Source organism: Lethenteron reissneri, chromosome 9 (genome assembly GCF_015708825.2).
Source record: "Lethenteron reissneri isolate LAM-NWPU_2019-01 chromosome 9, ASM1570882v1, whole genome shotgun sequence".
Lineage (NCBI taxonomy): Eukaryota > Metazoa > Chordata > Hyperoartia > Petromyzontiformes > Petromyzontidae > Lethenteron > Lethenteron reissneri.
Genome location: NC_083787.1, coordinates 11,317,390 through 11,338,685, shown reverse-complemented (window position 1 = coordinate 11,338,685; position 21,296 = coordinate 11,317,390). Strand labels below are relative to the sequence as shown.

General features: G+C 47.0%; 1 protein-coding gene and 1 long non-coding RNA gene across 2 annotated transcripts; one reads left to right on the top strand and one right to left on the bottom strand.

The window, feature by feature from the left end:
* Positions 1-2,176: 2,176 nt before the first annotated feature.
* LOC133340343 (uncharacterized) lies at positions 2,177-3,671 on the bottom strand. Its single transcript, XR_009754889.1, has 3 exons — positions 3,330-3,671; positions 2,829-2,974; positions 2,177-2,313 (listed from the first exon to the last, which is right to left on the bottom strand). It is a non-coding gene; the product is annotated as an uncharacterized LOC133340343 (long non-coding RNA).
* A 4,417-nt stretch (positions 3,672-8,088) lies between these two features.
* On the top strand, positions 8,089-20,058 carry LOC133340368 (coiled-coil domain-containing protein 68-like). The gene is made up of 9 exons (XM_061548512.1): positions 8,089-8,183; positions 11,409-11,579; positions 13,249-13,542; positions 13,973-14,219; positions 14,606-14,756; positions 15,502-15,655; positions 18,125-18,292; positions 19,359-19,511; positions 19,962-20,058. Exons 1-9 carry the CDS (start codon positions 8,115-8,117, stop codon positions 20,019-20,021), a joined length of 1,467 nt encoding a protein of 488 aa, XP_061404496.1. The 5' UTR covers positions 8,089-8,114; the 3' UTR covers positions 20,022-20,058.
* The last annotated feature ends 1,238 nt before the right edge of the window (positions 20,059-21,296 follow it).

Sequence of the window (21,296 nt, the reverse complement as noted above, 5' to 3'; positions counted from 1 at the left end):
CAGGCCACCAAGATTGTACGGCTTGCCAAAGATACATAAAGAAGATACACCTCTTCGTCCCATTGTCTCTACTATCAACTCCCCCACTTACAAACTGGCTCGTTTTTTGTCCGAAATCCTACGGCCTTTCACTGGAAAAACCACCTCTGCAGTACTAAACTCTACTGACCTGGTATCGACAATCAAGGGGATTGCCCTGTCCCCAGACGACCTGCTTGTCAGTTTTGATGTGGTTTCCTTGTTCACCAAGGTGCCTGTGCCTGACACCATCGCAATCATTGAAGACTTGGTTCATCAAGGACTGAATGCTGGGGTACCCCCCCTGGTGAGACACTGCTTAACCAATACATACTTCACCTGGAATGGAACCTTCTACAAGCAAATTGAGGGCACCCCAATGGGCTCCCCCCTATCTCCGGTTGTAGCCAACATCTTCATGGAGAAATTTGAGACGGACGCCATCCAGACTGCCACTCTACGCCCGACCTTATGGAAGAGGTACGTAGACGACACTTTTGTCATCTGGCCACATGGCCGGCCTGCTCTAGACCAATTTCTCGACCACATCAATTCCATACACCCAGCCATCAGATTCACCATGGAAGTCGAAAATGATGGCAAGCTACCCTTTTTGGATGTCCTAATCAAAAGGAGACCTGATGGTTCAATGAGCCACTCTGTCTACAGGAAAGCCACCCACACGGATGCTTATCTAAAACCGGATTCCCACCACCATCCATCCCAGAAGAATTCCCTCATCAAGACTCTATATCATAGAGCCCAATGCATCTCCGACCATGAACACATTTCCAGTGAACTCAAACACGTACGCCAAGCTCTTAAGGCTAATGGTTACTCCGACTACACAATCCGCAAAGCCATCACTCCAACCATCAAGAAGGATCCTGTTGAGGAGCCTTTCAAGACCATCACCTTACCCTACATTGCTGGGGTCACAAAAAAGATCTCCAAAATCCTGATTAAACACAAGATCCAGGTCCGATTCAACACAGTACATAAAATCCGTGATCTGGTCCCGTCTGTAAAAGATGTGGTTCCAGACATACAGTACCCTGGCGTCTACAAACTAAGTTGCCTCTGTGGTAGCAGTTACATTGGGGAAACCAAACGACATGTCTCGGACCGCATCCGTGAACATAAGGCAGACCTGAAACACGGTAGGACAAACACCTCAGCCGTGGCAGATCACTGTTACAATTCAGTGGGCTCACATGACATTGACTTCTCCAAGACAGAGGTTCTCTGCAAGCCATCTGGCTATCATGAGAGATTCGTTCATGAGGCGATCCACATATACAAACACAGAGACAATTTTAACCGAGAAGATGGATTCTGGCTTAGCAATCATTGGAAGGACGTAATAAACCATTTCGACACACATTAGGGTGGGTAGAATAATACATAGTGTTATATTAAATGTATAAGATATAGGTTGGTTTACAGCAATACAGTATATAATTTAATGTTGGCAGTATATAGTACGGTATATGCTCGTTGATGCAATAGAATAAAGTTTAGATGGAAGCATATTATATAATTTTTACGACGTAGAATTGTAATGTATTACTTGCTGTTAGTAACTCAGCTTAGTGTAGAGTATAGTAAGTATACTGATGGTGCTATGCTATTTATACTTTAGTTTTTTATGTAGTTTATACTTTAGTTTTCTACGTGGTGGTTGAGTAACTGCAGCTACATATCATTAACATTCCTTTCCTTTGTTACTGCTAATCCCTGCACCCCCCCCCCCTTGGTGCTGTTGATCCTGCATAATGCATGGGCATAATATGACTTTGAAACCCCCCCGCCCACCTCCTACGCATTTTCCATGAATATGCTAAATTCCTCTTCACATGCACATTCTTTTGTTAAGGCGCTCTTTCCTCCACCTCCAACGCAGCTTATATATAAGCTCCTAGCTTGGCATTGTCTCATTCTTCACCTGAAGACGGCTGCTTGCGTTGTAGCCGAAACGTCGTGAGAATTGTTTTATTATGTTTTATTTTTATTATTTTATTACTTCCCTTCTACGTGACTTTACCGAAAGAACCAAGAAGATGAACACGTGTGTTATGAACAAGGGTAGTTGCCCGAAACATCGTCTATTTCTATTTGATCTTGTTATGATCGTGAACTTGTGACGACGGCACCATACCCGACGAGTATGTTGCTCGGCGTGTGCACGCCGGCTCCCTCCACGCGGACGCGCACGCGGTGCAGGGGGCGTGCCACGGGGTTCGTGAAGCAGAGCTCGGAGAAGAGATCGCGACCCACGTGGGTCCCCTCCATCACCTGTGGGGGGATATCACACCATCTACCACTGCACCATTATCAGGCAATCACAAGCACAGCTTCTAGCATGAAACCACTATCATCATCTTGACACTATCATCGAATATCGTACTATTATCACACCATCACACAAAAACAGCTTCGAACATCACATTACCACCATCATCATGATCACACTTTCATGTAACTTCGCATTTTCATCATCACACCATCAATTACCACCACACCATTATCATGCCATCATCATCACACCATCATTAAACCATCATGCCATTGCAAACACACCTCCGTTAAGCACTGGTGTCTACGTACATTGCGAAATAAGTTCAACATACATCTAACATCACAGCATCATCTAACATTATACCATCATCATGCCATTATAAACACACCATCACCTACCATCGCACCACTGTGTCGGGTGGAGGAGGATTTATGATACCCAAAATAAATTTTGAGACGTATAGTTGTTGCTGCTGTTGTTATTGTTGATGCTGTTGTAATGTGCCACTCACGTGCAAGCGTGGGGAGCGCACACGGGTCACGTGCAATCTCGGCGCCATGTCGAGCACCGGCGCACACGCCACCAGCACGAGTGCGAAGTGGTCCACGGCCAGGTGCAGGTACGCGCTCGGGGGCTCGCACACCAGCACGCGCCGCTCTGTGCCGGACAACAAAGACAAACATTCCCTCGTAGAGCCTCCCCATCTCCATCCTTCCGTCTCACCCTCGTGCGGTCCCAGCTCCAGGATGGGCCTCCTCCTCCTCAAACCTGCCCAGGTTGACGCCCGTGTAAGTGGCCTCGTGGCCCGCACACTCACGCGGTGTCACGTGCTTGTTTTCGCCACGCGCACCTCGGCCGATAATTCCCAGCCCAGTGCAGTCTCCTCAAGAACTGGCACTGTCACCTCGGGGGGTAGTGGGTCCCCACCTGGGTCCCTGCCCATTGGGGCCCCAATAGGGTCCCCGTCGGGGGATACAATCAGGTGCTCATCGGAGTTTACAATGGAGCGTACATCCAGAGCCCTGCCAATATCCGCTGCGTCTCCTGCCCTCTCGACCCCGCCAGGACGCCGCTCGCTTTGTTCCCCCAGGAGGACCCTGGCCCTCCTGTCTCCACCTCGTGGGTTCGCCTCTCTGCACTCCCGCGCTTCAGCAGGCTGAGTGCTTACACCACCACGCGGCGCTCCTCCTCGGAACCTGTGGGGGTGGACGAAGGTGGGTGGAGAGGGGCATCATCATTGTCAGCAGCAGATGCAGCATCATTATTATTTCAGCAGCTACAGCAATAGTCGCAGCATCGTAATCATCATCTAAAGTACCACTACTTAGCAGGAGCACTCTCATCACCATCTTCAACTTCCCCAGCCATCACCAGATTAATAGTTCCCTACCATCACCATGCGTAAAGACATTAGCATTATCATCACTATCTCCTGCATATCCTAATCTTAATATAATTATCGCTAAACATTATAATCAACATCATATCGATGATTGCACACTTGTAAATTGTTCTAGTTGTATTCAATAAATATCAGTCAACATTTGCATCACAAGAACATTCCGCGCCACTGACCCACTCCCCGCTGCCCTTCTCCATCCTCCCCTTGCTCCTTGGCCCCTGACCATCTGCCCACTTCCCCCCTGCTGCCCGGGCTCATGGTTACCCGCAGAGGGTTTGTATTTGGCTGTGATATCGAGGCTGCAATACATATCCACGTGATAAGCCACTTCGTTGAGCTATAATTTATGATTGCCAGGTAGCTTCTGAGAAACACCTATATAGCTCATTGAGCTTTACCGGGTAAAATAAAAAAATGTTAAGTTTTTGTTAATCTGATGGGTACCACACGAACCACGACCACCGCCATCATCATGACCACTGTCAGGCTTCGTAGAGCAGGGTGCGTGTTTGTTGTCATCGTCTACGAGAGCTGCACGTGGCAAACCGGGGGCGCTGTCGCATGGCTCGGCGATTGCGCACTTGCTGAATGAATCTGGAAATTGCCACGTGGTCAGCAAAGGGGCAGTACAGCAACATGAACCCTTGCATAGTGCCCCGCTTCCCACACCTGCAACCAACCCGCACCGACCAGCGTGGTGAAGTATGGTCAACGATCCACTAGGTCGTGGTGGTGGGGAGGTCCCCATACAGCAGCGGACTCGTGAAAGGGCCATGACGTGGACGCACATGCATCATCCCATGTGATACCACCTGCGGGGCACGCCTCGCGACGCTCAGGTGAGCGTTACATGCGCCCGCTTCCTGCGGGATAGCAACAACCGCCTGCCAGCCATCATATCCCGATGGCAAGACGGGTCTCTTCATTCATGCGTTGCTCCACGATTGGAAGTTTCTGGCACAGATGCGCGAGGTGGATGAGTTGCAGTCCTGTTTGTGAGCGTGTGGGTTTAGAAAGCTGCGTTATGATGAATCCAATGTACCGATTCCCGCTTACGGCCACCATCACCAGTGGCGATAATCTGAACCGGTCCTGGATCTCTAGAGGTCGGCTTTAAATGAGTATCCGGTGCAATGTGTACACATCGCAACTCGAGAGACAAAGGCGGCCGAGGATTGTCCGGGCCACCCACACAGAACACGTGTGAAACAGACATCATGCGAGAAACACGTGCAGATCATTCGGAAAACAGGCAAATATCTTGTTTAATATCACATATGGATCGTGCGTAGAACGCATACCGATCATACATAAGAAACAAACACCCAGGTAATGTATGAAACACACTCATATGCTCCTGTAGGATACGTTGGTTCAGCAGGCGTATCGGGTGATTGATTACAGTGTTAGTTTTTTTTCAATGCGATAGAAAATATTGTTCATTCATTTGCTGTCCAGCTGTACACTCATTCATCCATGCGCTATCATATTAATCTGTGCATCTGTCAATCCACAAGGTACCTACTATGATAACAGCAGTGCATACTGTGGTGGTACATTGTTTCACAACAGCAGTGCATACTTAATGCGGTGGTACCTGCTATGATTACAGCAGAGCATACTGTGGTGGTAGCTGCTTTAACTACAGCAGTGGATACTGTGGTGTAACCTGCTATGATTACAGCAGTGCATACTTAATGCGGTGGTACCTGCTATGATTACAGCAGAGCATACTGTGGTGGTAGCTGCTTTAACTACAGCAGTGGATACTGTGGTGTAACCTGCTATGATTACAGCAGTGCAAAGTGACTGTGGTGGTACCTGCTATGATTACAGCAGTGCAAAGTGACTGTGGTGGTACCTGCTATGATTACAGCAGTGCATAGTGACTGTGGTGGTTACCTGCTAGCACTACAGTAGTACATGCTGACTTTATAGCAGTATATATCGAATCTATAGCACAAAGTAGTAAGCAGACAGAGTGCCGTAGTGAGGCCTAGTCCCGTGCAGAGCCCCGGCCTCGCCTAGATTTCCCAGGCGGTCGAGGTGTGACCTTGGCAGGCTGTGGGGCTGGGCCGCTCCCCCCGGCCGCGCTACAATAATGGCATGTACGCGTTAGAAGAATAATATGTAGGGGCTCTATAGTAGTTTCAGGACGCATTGGGGTATCATTGGGGTGGGGTGAAGAGGACATCGCACTGTGAATAATTTACGTGTTCCGTGTTTTTGCTGCATGTTTAAGGCAAATTAAAATTCGTGCCGATCGTGTGCGCGTTGCTAGGGGCAACCCATGTGAGCACACATTAGTACTATAAGCATGAGTGTAATTACACTCATGCTCATAGTACTAATGTGTGCGACTTACGCCTTGTATAAATGCACATAATACAAAAGTGTGCGCCTGACCTTTGGCGACGGCGCGTGCGGATTGCTGCTGGGGGGTCACCTCGTGCGCGTTGTGCGCAAGTGCCGCTGGCTGCGTTGTCAGCCCGCGCGCGGCGAAGCGAAATAAATAAACAATCGCGAAACTTTCTCTTAAAATAAAGAAAAATCGGCAAAAGACGCTAACTGAACTAATTTTAAGGTGACGGGCGTGAAAAGGGAATCGCCTATGCCAAGCACGGGGCTTCCGGCGTGGTACCTGGCTAATTTTTGTTTACGCCAGGGGTGTCCAAACTTTTTGCAAAGAGGGCCAAATTTCATAAAGTGAAGATGCCCGGGGGCCAATAGTTCCTTCTGAGATTTTTTTGCCACAAAAGTTACATGAAAACACACACTGTTATAAAAAAAAATCATTGTCACAATTACCTTAATTTTTCAAATGACAATGTAACCAAATATAAGCCACTCAGGCAGACGTGAACAACTCTAAAAACACAATTCTGCCTTTCATTCAGTCAGATAACATTGAACAAACTGTATAGAATACCTTAAATTTCCATGAGTGAAATATCTTTGCCTCATGAACATTTTAAACAGGAGTTATAAGTAATGCAAAGTGGTCTGTTATCATTAAACTTTAAAACAAGTGAATTTTGCCCTTGTCTTTTACAAGATCTTTCAGAAAGAAATAGTTTGTGTCACATCTACAGGTACATAACATCAACAGTTATAACCAAATCTTATTCAAGAGTTTAATAAAACAAGTGCCATAAGTCCAAGTGCATTAGTGTGCTTTAGGCTTTTCACTGTTAATAGTGACAGATGCTACCGTTCAAAACACTAAATTTCAGATTGATCAAGGAACAGCCACCTCACATCGTTGTGATGTATTACGTCACCGTAGAAGTTATTCAAGAGCCAGATAGCATTAGAATGGTGCTGCCACCGTGTGGTGAAAAGAGGAATTTATTTATTCTGACAGAGCTAGCGAGCCATAAATTACACATTATAAATTACACATTATAAATTACACATTATAAATTGCACATTATAAGACCGAAGCTGCGGGCCGTATGAAATCTGACCGCGGGCCGGACTTTGGACATGCCTGGTTTACGCGAACCCCACCGTTTGAGAGCCAAATCCCTCGCAAGCGCGTCAACACTCACAGACAGAGACACAAAATGACATTTATATAGGTAAAAAACAGATTATACGTGTCTGCTACGAAGAGGGTGGGAGGATGAGGTGAGGAGAACGAGGTGAGGGGTGAGGACGAGGTGAGGAGGACGAAGTGAGGAGTGAAGATAACGAGCAGATGGGTGAGGAGGACGAGGGGTGAGGAGGAGGTCAGTAAGGGAGGTGCCCGTCTCAGGAGTGTTATATTTGTTGCTTATGCTCCACGTTTGATTTGTGACAAAACATTGAATAAAATACTTCATACATCTGGAATAATCGTCAATTATTCGTGTCTGCTACATCTATCTGCACGCGTGCGCGTATTTATCCCAGAGGGATCTCATGAGTTTGGCGTTCTCATTCACACACGTCCAGAAGGGGCGGGTCAGCCAGTTGCATCAACAACAACAAAATGCAATAAAGGATACTAGAGTAAGGATTGATAAAATGTAATCAAGACATAAATAAACATGTCGTAAAAAAACAAACTGTGCAGCACATACCTTCCTGTAGATTTGTCAACACCATATCCAAGCTTGGGCAAGACGGCAAAACACCGACAGTCAAAGGAGCACACCAAGACCAGAGACAGTCGCCTCGTCAGTGAATTTCACTGCGACATTGAACTCTCGACACGTGGCGAGGAGGCTCCGAGTCTCAAGTCGCAGGGAGCTTCCTCTGCCCCCATTGGGTGTCTGAGGGGGCGGGGTTCACGGGCTTTGGCTCCGCCCACAGTAGGCGGGGCCAATGACGTCACCTCCGGCTTTGACGTCACTCCGATAGGGCGAGCGAGTTGAGCGGTTGCTTCTATCTCTTGCGCCCCCAACAGGAACTATGAGGTTCTTCAAGAGAGCGCAGCAGTTGCAAGCGACGCTGGAGACTCCGAATTCGTCAACAGTGGAGGTGAGTGGCGCCACCTCTTGCCTTTCAGCGGTATCGATCGGAGTTATACGAAATAAATACCGTGATCACATCGAGAAAAAAAATATCGATTTTTTTTTCTGTTATTTAAGTTAAACTTTAAAATTGAACGCTTGATACGTAGGTAAGGAGGTTCATAGTTTAATATCACAGATTGAGAGTTTCATCAAGGATTTTAGTCGGAAGGAGCTTTCTCTGGGCAAGGTGGTCCTTGTTTGCGTTGCCATGGTGACAGCATCTCGGACCAACTGCCGTTGTCCAGCAGCTGTGCCTGGGGGTCACGTGGCATTTGGTGACGCGATAAGGACGAGCCGTAGACTCCGCCCATATAGGGTTGGCTCCGCCCACATAGGGTGGAGCCAATGACGTCACCACTGCAATGTTTGTTACGTCATTTATATCGGTTTTTGGGTGATAACGCGTTATTATAAATGTGTCGCAACCCTCCACCACCCGACACGGCCAATCAGTAAAAAATGTGTCACGTTAACAAAACGCCAATTAGTTACTTCTTCAGCCCACGGGTGTGTTTGAAGAGTGAATCCACAACATTTAGAATTTGAGTACGACGTTTCGCTTGTATTTACATTACTAATCTTGACTTAGGGGCCGTCCATAAATGACGTCACGCGATTTTGGCAGATGTTTTACTCCCCCTCCCTTAAAGTTGCGCATTTTGATGTGACGTCACATTTCTCAATCCCCCCGCCCCCCCCCCGATGTGCGTGACGTCATTTATGGACGGCCCCTTAAAGCTTTCGTGACTGCAAGAATTCATATTCTTTGGGTCTTTTGATAAAGTCACGTAGATATCTTCAAAGAAAATAAGAAAAAGTAACAAAAAACCTACGACGTTTCGATCACAACACAAGCGGTCGGCATCAGGAATAAGTATAACCCGTAAAAACAAAGTTTTTCACTCTAAATCCTTTATATGCGTGGCGGCTCGAGTCCTCTCGTCCTCTGGCTTGAGATGGCTGCCACCTATGGGTCAGATGATTGTCTGCAGTATTAAACAATTGGTAATTAAATATTTAATTTGTTTTCCCTAAACAGTGTAAAATTTTGGAAAAAAATGTTTTCACGAACATTGTCTCGCACAACGAGTCTGTGTGCAAAATGTCAGCTCGATTGGATCACGGGAAGTGGGTTAAAAAACGACCGAAAGGTTTGCACGGTCGTAAGCAAGCAAGCAAGCACGCAAGCAAGCAGGCGAACTTAATATAAAGGATTTAACAAGTATAACTCGTAAAAACAAAATTTTTCACTATAAATCCTTTATATGCGTGGCGGCTAGAGTCCTCTCGTCCTCTCGCTTGAGATGGCTGCCACCTATGGGTCAGATGATTGTCTGCCAGTATTAAGCAATTGGTAATTAAATATTTAATTTGTTTTCCCTAAACAGTGTAAAATTTTGGAAAAAAATTTTCACGAACATTAATTGTCTCGCACAACGAGTCTGTGTGCAAAATGTCAGCTCGATTGGATCACGGGAAGTGGGTTAAAAAACGACCGAAAGATTTGCACGGTCTTAAGCAAGCAAGCACGCGAGCACGCAAGCAAACAAGCGAACTTAATATAAAGAATTTAAAAAGGATGCCGACCCAAAGAATATGATTGCTAATTTATTATACAATTACAATACCCCCCCACACCTCCGCCTCTGATCTCAAAACCTGATGGGATTCAACGATGATGACGTCATCCTGCACTGTTTAAGACGGGAAGCAGGTGGGTGGCTTCACTATTCTGGCAAATCGCCCGAAGATGCTGGATGTAATTACCAGCGAAACGTCGTACTCAAATGCTAAATGTTGTGGATTCACTCTTCAAACACACCGGTGGGCTGAAGAAGTAACTAATTGGCGTTTTGTTAACGTGACACATTTTCTACTGATTGGACGTGTCGGGTGATGGAGGGTTGCGACACAATTATAATAACGCGATCTAACCCAAAAACCTTTATTATGAATAATACTGGTAGCACAATGCCTACGTGATTAATTGTTACGTCATTACCGCATGGACTTCTTGTCGCTGCGAGGTGGCCTGTGTTTATTTCTCTGGGTCGGCAAGAGCATCAATGAGATCCTTCAGCATACCACAGTTGAAAGCCACACAGGAGACACTGAATTTGTCAACAGTGGAGGTGCGTTTTGATGGCAGAGTTGTACTTGGCAAGAGAGCGGAGTCAAAGCGAGGCTGGAGTGGAGGCCACCGCTGCAAACCTGTATGGAATTAATACAGGCAGTCCTCGCTTTGCGCTGAAGATGCGTAGATGGAGAAGTGAGCATTCATCATAATAAAGGCATTAATCGAATCAGCGCTTAAAGGGTTATTATACCATTGTACATATGGGGATGCTTTCCCAACAGCGTTGTCTCTCATGAACAATAAATGAGGGCTTCATTGGGGTGTCAGTATCAGCGCAATTTAATTACAGTAATAAATCAGATGGTAAACATTGTATCAAAACAAATATACATTTTTTTATTATCAATAAGTATTATGTAATGTACTCGCCTGATGCTCACCCACATCGACCGGCATTATCACTTGCATGTTACCATTCTAAGTGATACTTTTCCTTGACCTGTTGGTCTCATTTCCAGCACTAACACATTTACAGGCCTCTTTCCAGACATTTTGGGGCTAACATGCTCACTAAAATATGAAAACAAGGCAAAGAGAGACCAAGGAAGAGCAAACACGTCGGCGGACCAGGGTGTCTTTTAAAAACTGGCGAGCGCTGCGTGGCTCAGAGCGTACTGTGATAATACTGAATAACAAAGATTGTAACAACATTGACAAAATTATCGATTTTTTTAATGTACTCGTGACCATACATCGTCATTATTGAATCGCGGGGGTTTGTTGCTGGTTGTCCCAGAGCGTTCGTCACTCTCATTGGCTGAGCGAATGTAAACAGAGATGGCGGTGGATGAGTTTCTGAGACCAACGCTGCTGCGCGTTCTACCACGGTGTTTAGGCTGTGTGAGGAATCGTGTTGTCTTGCGTGGGTGTGTGGGTGTCAGCGTATCTGTCCGATGTGTGTCTACCTGCGTATGAGGCACTTCACTTGTCATGTGCCATGGTGTTTTTTCCACCATCCGTGTCAAATGGCGTCCGTCACGATGCGAATGAAGGCAGGATTTACACTGGGAGGAGCTAACGTGCCCATGCCATGTGCCCTTGCTCCCGTCGCAGTTGCCAATGCCGGAGAACGAAATGCACCAGCTGTCTCAGGAGGTGTCGAACCTGCGGGCCAACCTGGGCAGGGCACGAGCGCACTTTAACACCCTGCGTGGCGCCCTGAGCCAGAAGGATAAGAGCCTCCACGAGATGCTGCACCAACTCGAGATCCACCGTTCTGAGGAGGTACCCTGGCTGCCGCCAAACCCCCCTCCCCGTCCCCTTGTTGCACGGAGCGCGGCTAAAATTAAACGTGTTCTCGTGAAGCTCCGTGGCGCACAAGCAGGGATAACAAAACCTCAACATATTCGTCAATAAGACTGCAATGGATATTGCTGTAAAGGACCATTGCCTGAAACGTCGCCTTTTCGATGTTCTGCCCTATTGAGTGCATCGTTTTTGATGAATGTGTTGAGGTTTTATTCAGAGTGTGATCTGAAAGTCAAGGAAATTGGCCATTAAATAAGTGCATTCTGGGAGGTGGCTGGGTGCCCCAGGGGTCAGAGATGCTGTGCCGGCACTGCTGAGATCCCAGGATCAAATCCAGATTACAGCCGCCCAACCACAGTGATTTAACCGGGTTCCTAAGCGTAATGAGTTGGTGATCTCAGCCTGGTCACGAATGAGTGCACAAAAAAACCCAACGAAAAATATTTTGGTTCTGTACTTAATTTGGCTAAATTTGAATCCTAATACTGTTTATTTTGATGAATGTGTTGAGGTTTTATTCAGAGTGTGATCTGAACGCCAAGAAAATGGCCCATTAAATAAGTGCATTCTGGGAGGTGGCTGGGTGCCCCAGGGGTCAGAGATGCTGTGCCGGCACTGCTGAGATTCCAGGATCAAATCCAGATTACAGCCGCCCAACCACAGTGATTTAACCGGGTTCCCAAGCGTCATGAGTTGGTGATCTTAGCCTGGTCACGAATGAGTGCACAAAAAAACCCAACGAAAAATATTTTGGTTCTGTACTTAATTTGGCTAAATTTGAATCCTAATACTGTTGAAAATGAAAAAAGCAGATCAAACACAATTTTTGTATCATAGCATCTCTCCACAGAATATGCATGTATGTTTTACTGATTAATACACCTGTATGGGGCTGACCAGCATGGGGAAGTATAGTAAAACACATCCCCATGACCGACATGGCATTGTGAGTTGTTCTGAATATTGACTCCATTTGAAGATGATCATTTGGGTGCTCGGAATTTATTCATAATCTTACGATGAAGAGCATTTCCATGTTGTATGCATGCTTACAAATGGTTGATATATCATGCTTATATTTTTGGAATTTCTTTTATTATTCGAATATATTTTATATTCTCTTTAAACCTCATTGTGGTATGTTGATTACGACCATGGGTATTTACCCGTGGTCGTATTGTTCACAATATAATCTAAACTTCTTCTCTTTTCATCTTGAAAAGCATCCATTTGCATGTGTGCGCATCCATCTGCATGCGTGCCACCTATATGGGCACATGTGCGTCTGTACTCGATCCCCGTGTCTCTGCATGCTTACGTTGTCTCCCTGTACATGTTTTGCCTGTGGCTATATACATGTCTCTCCATACAGTATGCACTGTGACTTTCTGTACATGTGTCCAAATTTTTACATGTGACTTGCTTGTGTCTTTGTGTGTATATGTCTCTGCATCTTTGTCATTTCTCTATTCTTTTCGTGTGCCTCCTGCCCGTGTCTCTGTCTCTATTTCTCCGTACAACTACATACTGCGTGTCAGTATGTCTCTACCTGTCCTCATCTGCACGCTGCACGTGTCTGTGATGAGGGACTGCCCACCTATGCATACACGTGCCTGTGCCACTGTGCCCATCTGTCCGTGAGCAGCTACAGGCGCACTCGCAGGCCATCGACAGCCTGCAGGCGGAGTTGGAGGCAGCGCGGCGGGGTGAGCGGGAGGCCGAGGAGCGTTCCGTGCACGACGCCAAAGCCGCGTCAACGGCGTCAACGGAGCTGGCAGAGTTCACGCTTAGGACTGAGCGGCTTCAGGAGCAGCTGAGACATGAGCACGAGAAGACTCTGAATCTGGCACGCATGGAGCTGGCCGAATATCGTGCATCGCACACGCACGCCGACTCAGAGTACGACGCTCACGTCGTGCACATCGCAGTCCTGCAGAAGGTGAGGCCTCCACTCTCGCAACAGCCACCCCCCTACCCTCCCCCCCCTACCCACACTCGAGTTCTCTTGTCATTCGGGGGCCATTAATTGGTGTCCTGGAAAATACTTGATAAGCCACAATCCCTTGGAGCTCTTTTCATAGTTGGCCAATGTTCATCCATTGCTGGATGAAGGCCTCCCTTAAGCCACCACCACAACCTCTCCCGATCTTGCAATGATAACAATCCACTTAGTACCTGCACACAATCAGATTCCATCGCTGACACTGTGCTATTATTCTCCACCATCCGTCATCCCCTCGAGCAATGAGTCCTGCCCAAGCCCACTTAATTTTCTCAATATTTTGGGTGAGCGATGAAAAGGATAATGAATGTATTCAAATTACATGTAATTAAGTGTAATATAGATACTGCCCGTCCTCCGCCGGCAGGAGCTGAAGGAGCGTGACGAACTGCTGCGGCGCTCTGAGGCCGACCTGGTGGTGGCACAGGAAGTGGCACGAGAGCGTGGCATTGAAGCCGAGCGGCTGGGCGCCGAGGTCGCGGAGCTGAGTGTGACCGTGCGTGACCTCTCTGCCAACCAAGAGGTGCAGCAAACTGAGGTGGACACCCTGCGGGATGAAGCACTGGAGTTGCAGCAACGGCTGCAGGAGACCAACGCATGCTTCGAGGAGACCGGTGGGTAGGGGCCTGTGCTCCCAATCTTTCTAAATCCACGGACCCATTGAACACTAATTTTTGTAGACCACTATGCAACAATAACTTATTTTTACGAGTTTAAACGAGTCTAAGTCCTAGCAACATTTCACATGTGGACCACTTCCGTTAACATGGTAAGACTGCACTGGGTTTACTAAATGCTCTCTAGCTAAGTCCTTCCCGTGCATATATTATTATTTTGGACCCCGTTTGAATGCAAGCTGGTGAATAGGTCTGAGGGACCTAATCCCTCTTAGCACTGACTAGTTTCTGATACTACTCCCGCTGCTGCTACTCTTTCTCCACCTGCTGCCGTTGGTGGCTATACTGTCTTCATCACCATGGTTTTGTGTCCCTTTTGACAGCCAATTCTCTGGAGCAACAGCATGAGCGTGCGGAGCTGTCTCAGGCAGAACTAGTGGCGATGCAGGCGCGGCTAGGCGAGCACAAGGTGGAGTGCGAGCGGATGCTGCAGAATGAGAAGTGCCGTGCCCAGGAAGAGCTCGACAACACCAGGTGCGTAGCGTAGGCAACGGTGGCGGCGACGGTGAGATGAGGGGCATGGGGGGAGTGATTAGGAGGATGCTCGGCGGGTGTGGGAGTAATGGAATGGCGGTCCGTAGCGAGGTGGCAGAGGTGAGCGGTGGTGGGATGGCGGTAGAGTCACGTCAAGGCGTCATGGCACGAGAAGGACACATACGTGCAACGTCCAAGGTGTTCAGATCACACGTGTGCGAGCGTGTGCTTCCAAAAAGCAGAACACAGGGTGACTGAGGTTGAGCGATGGACATACGGGAAAGTAGAATATCAAGGAACAATTTGTAATACAATTCACGTTTGAAAAAAGTTCCCAGGCTGCTCTGCTTGTAGCGCCAGTCGCACCATGGCCATGCAATTGCTTTTACTGAGATTTGGTGATCTGCACATATGCACTGCGGCCTTCAGCTTACCGCTTCTCGAATTCCCATTCTCTTCCTCTTCACTCCCCTTGCACAGCTCTTTCCTCTACCTCCCCTACCCATTCGTGATCCCGAAGTACCCGATGTCGCGGTCTCTCATTCTTTAACCCTTGTATGCCCCTGCCATCTAAATTATTAAATTCTGTCACTTTTTTTAAACTATGTCAAACGCTTTGAGTGAATTCGCTTAAAAGATCTTCCACGGTTCGGTGTTGGATTCTCAGTGCGAGTGAGCGAGCGAGTTAGCGAGCGTCAGAGTGCCCGTGCTTGACGCCGTGCTGCCTCCTTGTGGTGTTGTACAGGGGCAAGATGGAGTTCATCAAGGCCGAGCTGGGAGTCTCCAGGGCAGAGGAGGCCGCGACGGCACAGGAAGTGGTGCGCCTGCAGTACACAGTTCATCACGCGGATGCAGAGATGAATTTCATGCGCGGCCAGATCGACGGACTGCAGCACCAGGTAACTAGAGGCTTAAGCTGCAGCACCACACCTCTATTTGTGTGCACGTGGGGTCAGTCCCCATCCGCTGAGCAGTGCATCATCGCAGGTTAGAGAATGGTCCGCAGAAGCATATATATCACAGAACTACTTTTGAGAAATCTTTAAGTGCCCTCTGGAACACACAATGGAAGGAAGTACTTTGATACCTGCCCTGCTATGGAAAGTAATGAGTAATTTTCACCACAAAACAGTCAGATCTTTGGTTTTCAGTGTTGGAATTTAGCTCGATTTCGTGCAAAGCCAACATTTTTTCCTGGGCTTTTCTGCGCAGTCATTGATGACCAGGCTGAGATGATTAACTTATTGCACATGTGTACCTGGCTTAATCACAGGTGGCTGAAACCTGAAGGGGTTATAAAGTAACGTAGATGCAGCCAGGAAGGCAATCAGCCATTATTATTTTTTGTAATGTAGTATGATAATGCATTTCTATATGGCAAAATGTATAATTGTGACCACAGGATCGGTCCTCCCATCATGCCTTTTAATTTTGCCTGCAGATAGGTGAATGTTGGATGAGGTAATTACATCTGACTAAACAAGACAAGCCCTGACTAGGCCTGTGACTAATTCACCCCCTCTCGCAAGGGCACGCGTGACGAAGCCGTGATTGGCACTGAAGAGGGGCGCCATGGTGGCGAGATGTTAGATGTTAACTACCTCGCCTGACACCTGTATATTTGGAGTTTGCATGTTCTCCCCGTGGTCGTGTGGATTTTTATTTGGGTCCTCCGGTTTTTCCCTCCACATTCAGAAACGTGTTTAGATTATTTGGCTGCAAAACATTTCCACATGATTAGCCACTTCTTTGAACTTTCATTTGTGACAGGTCGCTTCTGAAATAGAGTTATATAGCTCAGTGGTAAAATAAGGATAATGAAAGTTTTAGTTTGAAGACATCTGTGGTAGCGTTCACAAGAGGGGGAGGACCTTTTTCGGTTGCCGTGCCTGAATCGCCAAATATAAAATGTGCCAATGACAATTTGGCCGGGGATACATTTGTCGCCCCCCCCCGCGATTATTAAATCGGTGCCTTGATCAAAAACAATGTGATCATGGAACATGAAAGGAGTAACCGAGACCAGAATGGTCATTGTGTGGTCAAAATAATAGTACACAATGCAGCAATTAAGTTTTATCGTGAACAAAGTAATGCACAAACAATGCAATACAGGGAGTTAAGTAACTAAAACAGACCACACGATGTAACAGATTACAACGGGGAGAACATACGGCATTTGAAACCAATGGAAGTGATATACAAACAGGTAGAAAGAAAACTAAATATTTGTGATTATATATACAAAAGTAATTTAGTGTGATTCGTCTTCTGCACTCTGAACCAAGCCGTTGGAGTTTGATTTCCAGCCATGGGTAGCATTGATGGCCAGTGATATCTGAACCAGTCTTGGGTGTACCACCTCTTGCTGACCAGTGTGATGAAGTATGATCAATCAATTCCTATGACCGGTATGGCTCAGGGAAACCTTCATCCAGCAGTATCAGAAAAATTACAATCATTCAGAGGTGGACGAATCATGGCTGCTCATGATGACGATGCTAATGATGACGATGGTAAAATGATTGTTGTCTATATTAAGGCTCAGAAAGACGAGGAAGTATTCATGCAGCTGAGGGAGGAGCTCAAGGCGCTCTCCACACATTCACTTTCATACACACACATGTGCGCCCGCGCACACACACACACACACAAAGCCTCACTCCCAGCACGAGTCTGAGTCATTACATTTCGCGGGGGATCGCTCCACTGAACAAAATAGCTCCGCGGTTAAATTTTCAAGTGTGAGCTCGCGTTTAAAGTCAATGTTAAAAAAGATATATATATTTCATGGAAGCAGGTTCTTAAATGTGGATGTTCATAAGTCCGGTATTCGTAAGCTGAGGACTGCCTACATCCACTTATTTTTCACACTGATGTATAGATGCGCGCTAGGTTACTGAACATCCTCTGTTTAGGGACTGTACCACATTACGATCCATCATCCCACCTCTAGTAGAAGTACCTACTACTACTAGACCATCTCCCTGTGGCTACGTGCATCTCGATCCCATCCCTTAATTTTACCTTTTAATGCACCTATTGGGTTAATTGATTCATATATATGGGCTTTATAGGTGTTATTTTGGGTTGTATGGATGGTGGTTGTCCATCGAAGCACTATCACAGTTCAACCGTGCTTTTCTTCTAAGATATAATATTGGGTGTATTCTGGGTCATTTGGTCTTGGGTGGTATGGTGTATCGACATATGTGAAGGAGTTTCATAGCTGTTCAGATTCCTATATTTAAAATAAAGATACTGGTTCTGTATGTCTTTGTTATATCTGAATGTTCTATCGTAACTGCACGCAGTCATTAAAACGCTTTGCCATATTCCTCTGCTGCTTTATGCCGTGGCCCACACAGCTCATCGAGAACAACAAGCAGCTGGGATCCCTGCAGGCGGGGATTCTGGGCTACCAGCGCGTGGTGGGGGAGCTGCATGCTGCGCTGGCGCCATCCAACGAAAACTTGCAGAGCTTGCACGCACAGCTCCAGGATCTGCAAGTGCTGCACCAGCAGAGCGAGGCGAAGGTGAGCGCATAGCATTCGGCGTCACAAAGATCCCCCGTAAAGCCTTAATAGACTGTTGGGACAAGTACTGTTCACGAGCACCATGAAGGCCAGCACGGCATGCGAGGGGATGTGTGACCAGCACCACACCCATCTGCCTGTGTATCCCAAGTGGTGATGTTTACACACCGCGCTCGGTGCTCATTTGAGGCTGAATCGACCTAGGGGATGCCCAGGAACGATTCAGAAAATTGTCACTGGTGTTGGCCATGAGTGAGAATTGAACTCGGTTCGTAGTGCAGCGCGCAAACTGCTACAGTGCCGCTCCCCACACACTCACTTTCACATACACACACATGTGCGTGTGCACACCCACATTCACTCCCAGCACAAGGCCGACTCATGGTATCTCGTGGAGGATCGCTGCACTGAACAAAATAGTTCCACAGTTCAGTTTGCAAGTCAATGGTCACCGAAAATTTCATGGAAACAGGTTCGTCGGTCGGGTATTCCGAAGTCAGGTGTCCGTAAGTTTATGACTGCCTGTATCCACTTCTTTTTCATACTAATGGTTGTACAGTATGGATGCGCACTGGGTTACGGAGCATCCTCTGTTTAGGGACTGTACCACGTTACGATCCACCATCCCACCTCTAGTAGAAGTACCTACTACTACGAGACCATCTGCTCCCCTCTGCTACGTGCATCTCACTCCCCGTGTTTGGTTGGAAAGCGATCTTAATCTGATATTTTAATGCAGCTTTTAGGTTAATTCATATAAGTGGGCTTTTATAGGTGTTATCTTGGGTTGTATGGATGGTGGTCGTCCATCCAAGCACTATGGAAGTTCAGCCATGCTTTTCTTCCAAGATCTGAGATGATTGGGTGCATTCTGGTCATTTGGTCATAGGTGGTGTATTGACATCTGTGTAAAAGAGCTTCATAGCTCATTACATTGCTCAATTATAAATAAAGATTCCGATTCGATGTGTCTGTTGTTGCATCTGTATGTTATACAATAACCGCACGCAATCATTAAAATGCTTTTCTGTGTTTCTTTGCCGCTGTTTGCCCGTGGCCCACACAGCTCATTGATAGGAATTGGCAGCTGGAATCTCTGCAGGCAGAGATTCAGTGGTACCAACGTGTGGTGGTGGAGCTGCACGCCGAGTTGGCGCCCTACCGCGACAACAGGCAGAGCGCACACTCAGAGCAGCAGCGTCTGCAGAGCGAGGTGGAGGTGAGCGCACAGCACTCGTGCGTCGCACTCACACGTAAATAATTTTCGTTTAACGTAAATAATATATTCATACACACATGATTCAGTGTATGATGATAATGATGAGCTGGTCTAACCATCTCATTAAGCCGTCATGGTCCCTGTTTACAAATACAGATTATCTATCTATATACACAATTCCATTATTGCTGTAAACAGTAATAACGATAAGAATGATTTAGCACCTTTCTGTACACCGGGGCATCTCAGAGTGCTTTACATCTCATCTCAACACGTTTGAAAGGGCACCCTCAATGACAGATGTCCCTGTGGGCACAAGGTGACTCAGCACCTGGTGTGAAATCGGCATTTGTCTGCCAGTAGGGGTTGCTGATTGTTGTGTGTATTCATAGTTGAGCTGGTATATGTTCTTAGTTGTGTGTAGTGTCTAATGGGTCGGTTTGTCCACAGCTTCCTACGGTTGAAGAAGAGGAAATCTCTGGCTGCTCACTGGAGCCCGGCGTTCAATAAGCCTTCCAAGACCTGCCCCCCAAGGCCTCCAACACCCTCTGCGTCTCTCAGCAGGTCGTCTGGGGACAGGGCAATCCCCTTGATTGTCGATACCAGGTCAGTAGAGTTTAGTACCGCAGAGGTGGTTTTTCCAGTGGAAAAACCACCTCTGCGGTACTAAACTCTACTGACCTGCTTGCTTGTCAGTTTTGATGTGGTTTCCTTATTCACCAAGGTTCCTGTACCTGACACCATCGCAATCATTGAAGACTTGGTTCATCAAGGACTGAATGCTGGGGTACCCCCCCTGGTGAGACACTGCTTAACCAATACATACTTCACCTGGAATGGAAATTTCTACAAGCAAACTGAGGGCACCCCAATGGGCTCCCCCCTATCTCCGGTTGTAGCCAACATCTTCATGGAGAAATTTGAGACTGACGCCATCCAGACTGCCACTCTACGCCCGACCTTATGGAAGAGGTACGTAGACGACACTTTTGTCATCTGGCCACATGGCAGGCCTACTCTCGACCAATTTCTCGACCACATCAATTCCATACACCCAGCCATCAGATTCACCATGGAAGTCGAAAAAGATGGCAAGCTACCCTTTTTGGATGTCCTAATCAAAAGGAGACCTGATGGTTCAATGAGCCACTCTGTCTACAGGAAAGCCACCCATACGGATGCTTACTTAAAACCGGATTCCCACCACCATCCATCCCAGAAGAATTCCCTCATCAAGACTCTATATCATAGAGCCCAATGCATCTCCGACCAGGAACACATTGCCAGTGAACTCAAACACGTACGCCAAGCTCTTAAGGCTAATGGTTACTCCGACTACACAATCCGCAAAGCCATCACTCCAACCATCAAGAAGGATCCTGTTGAGGAGCCTTTCAAGACCATCACCTTACCCTACATTGCTGGGGTCACAAAAAAGATCTCCAAAATCCTGATTAAACACAAGATCCAGGTCCGATTCAACACAGTACATAAAATCCGTGATCTGGTCCCGTCTGTAAAAGATGTGGTTGCAGACATACAGTACCCTGGCGTCTACAAACTAAGTTGCCTCTGTGGTAGCAGTTACATTGGGGAAACCAAACGACATGTCTCGGACCGCATCCGTGAACATAAAGCAGACTTGAAACACGGTAGGACAAACACCTCAGCCGTGGCAGATCACTGTTACAACTCAGTGGGCTCACATGACATTGACTTCTCCAAGACAGAGGTTCTCTGCAAGCCATCTGGCTATCATGAGAGATTCGTTCATGAGGCGATCCA

Excerpts from the sequence above, each read along its gene's own strand:
- LOC133340368 (XM_061548512.1), top strand. The coding sequence starts at position 8,115 with ATGAGGTTCTTCAAGAGAGCGCAGCAGTTGCAAGCGACGCTGGAGACT. Across the intron at positions 13,543-13,972 it reads ACATCGCAGTCCTGCAGAAG|GAGCTGAAGGAGCGTGACGA; the intron begins GTGAGGCCTCCA and ends CTCCGCCGGCAG. Across the intron at positions 14,220-14,605 it reads CGCATGCTTCGAGGAGACCG|CCAATTCTCTGGAGCAACAG; the intron begins GTGGGTAGGGGC and ends CCCTTTTGACAG.